We start from the raw sequence: 1894 nt of genomic DNA, 5'->3' as shown, positions 1-1894 counted from the left end.
AGAGAGAATATGAGAGAAAAGATAAAGAATAAAAAGCGAAAAATGTGATATAGAGAAAAATGAAGAGAGAAAGAAAGTGAGGGAGAGAGAAAGAGAAAAAGAGAGAGAGAGAGGGGGGGGAGAGAAAGAGATGGAGAGAATGAAAGCATGTTCGGTCGGTGAGGAGTTATTTAGATGGATTAATACGGTACATAACTCAAATCTCTGATTTGCAATCATTCCGATGATAGCGACGATGATGTTGTTGTTGTTGTTGATGATGATGATCATCATCATCACCGTCATTATTATCATCATCATCAGCATCATTATCAGCATCAGCATCATCACTACTAACAATATCATCATCATCATCATCATCTTTAGTATTAATTATATAGCGCACATGAGTAATTTATCATTCCAAACTTTTCCGGTATTTTCGTCATCATCATCAACATCATCATTATTATTACTTGTAGTAGTTGTAGTAGTAATAGTGGTAGTAGTAGTAGTAGCAGTAGTAGCAGCAGTAGCAGTAGTAGTAATGGTAGTAATAACAGTTGTAGAAGCATTGAGAGTAGTATTTACTAGTATTTATTCATTGTCATTATCAACAACAACAACATCATCTCAAACCTCATAATCGTCATCATTACAATCATCATCATCATCATCGTCATCATCATCGTCATCATCATCATCATCATCGTCGTCGTCTTCATCACCGGCCTGCCTACTTATACATGTGCCATGCGAGATGGGCTTTTTCGTATCTGTTTCTCGTTCGAATTGATTTGTTTTTTCATTCATTCGTTCATTCATTCATTCGTTCGATCGTTCGACCGTTCGTTCGTTCGTTCGTTCGTTCCTTTTGTTTGTTATTTATCGTTCACCGTTTGCTCTTTTGTTCCTACATTCTTTATTTTATCCATTCTTCATTTTCACACATGTACACACACACAGATACACACACATACACACACATAAAAGCATACATACAAACACACACCCATACACACACAACACAAACATACAAACACACAAACAGAAACACACACATATAAAAACACACAAAAACACATACAAACACAAACAAACACACACACGCATACCTTTTCTGCAAATATAGTCTCCCGGCGAGAATAATACAGGTTTAAGTTTGAGGACGAGGTCACATAGGAAGCCAGCTTCGGTGTTTTGGAATATTTCCACTCTTTTCAACGTATCCAGGTGGACGTGTAGGGCTATTTCGGCTTTCAATTTGTTCGGCAGGAGTCCTGATAATGATGTTGTTGTGGCTGGTGTGGTAGCGATGATGTGGCTGGTGTAGTGACGATGATGTGGCTAGTGTGGTGACGATGATATGGCTGGTGTGGTGGCGATGATGTGGCTTGTGTGGTAACGATGATGTGTTTCGAGGTAACATTTTAAAACATACATCACATATAAAAACACACACACACACACACAAACACACACAAACAAACAAACAAACCTAATGTTTTGTCTTCATCAGAAGATTTCTTGCTGAGCCAAAGGTAATCGAACCATCGGATGACGCGGTCCTGTAGCCTCAGAGGCACCCTTCTCAAGTTCATATAAGTCTTCACGCTATCGAGTTTCGCTGAAAAATTATGATCATAATTAATAATAATAACAATAATAAATAGTTTTTATTATTATTTATCTTATTATTTAAGGAGTGTAGTAGTCGTTAAAGCAAAAATAGTAGTAGAAGTAGTAGTAGCAATAATAGTAGCAGTATCGGTAGCAGTAGTAGTAATAGTGGTTGTAATGTTTTAATGCAATATTGTTTGGCAATGTTCTAGAACGTTCTAAAACATTCTAGAACGTTCTAGAACACTCTCGAATGTTACAGAAGAATGTAATAATTGAAATATTGATTGACGCA

General features: G+C 36.8%; 1 protein-coding gene across 1 annotated transcript in view; it reads right to left on the bottom strand.

Annotated features, from left to right (window-relative positions):
• HELRODRAFT_192482 (hypothetical protein) overlaps window positions 1-1894 on the bottom strand; it is a gene marked incomplete at its 5' end in the record, with an annotated part of 6217 nt that overhangs the window by 3265 nt on the left and 1058 nt on the right. Inside the window, 2 exons of the mRNA XM_009022851.1 lie at window positions 1095-1259; window positions 1478-1606. Coding sequence (XP_009021099.1) covers window positions 1095-1259; window positions 1478-1606 — 294 coding nt within the window. The remainder of the gene's footprint in view (window positions 1-1094; window positions 1260-1477; window positions 1607-1894) is intronic.

Source organism: Helobdella robusta, assembly GCF_000326865.2.
Source record: "Helobdella robusta unplaced genomic scaffold HELROscaffold_33, whole genome shotgun sequence".
In the NCBI taxonomy this organism is placed as follows: Eukaryota; Metazoa; Annelida; class Clitellata; order Rhynchobdellida; family Glossiphoniidae; genus Helobdella; species Helobdella robusta.
The sequence above is the reverse complement of the archived record's forward strand: the minus strand, read 5'-3'. Positions and strand labels throughout refer to the sequence as shown.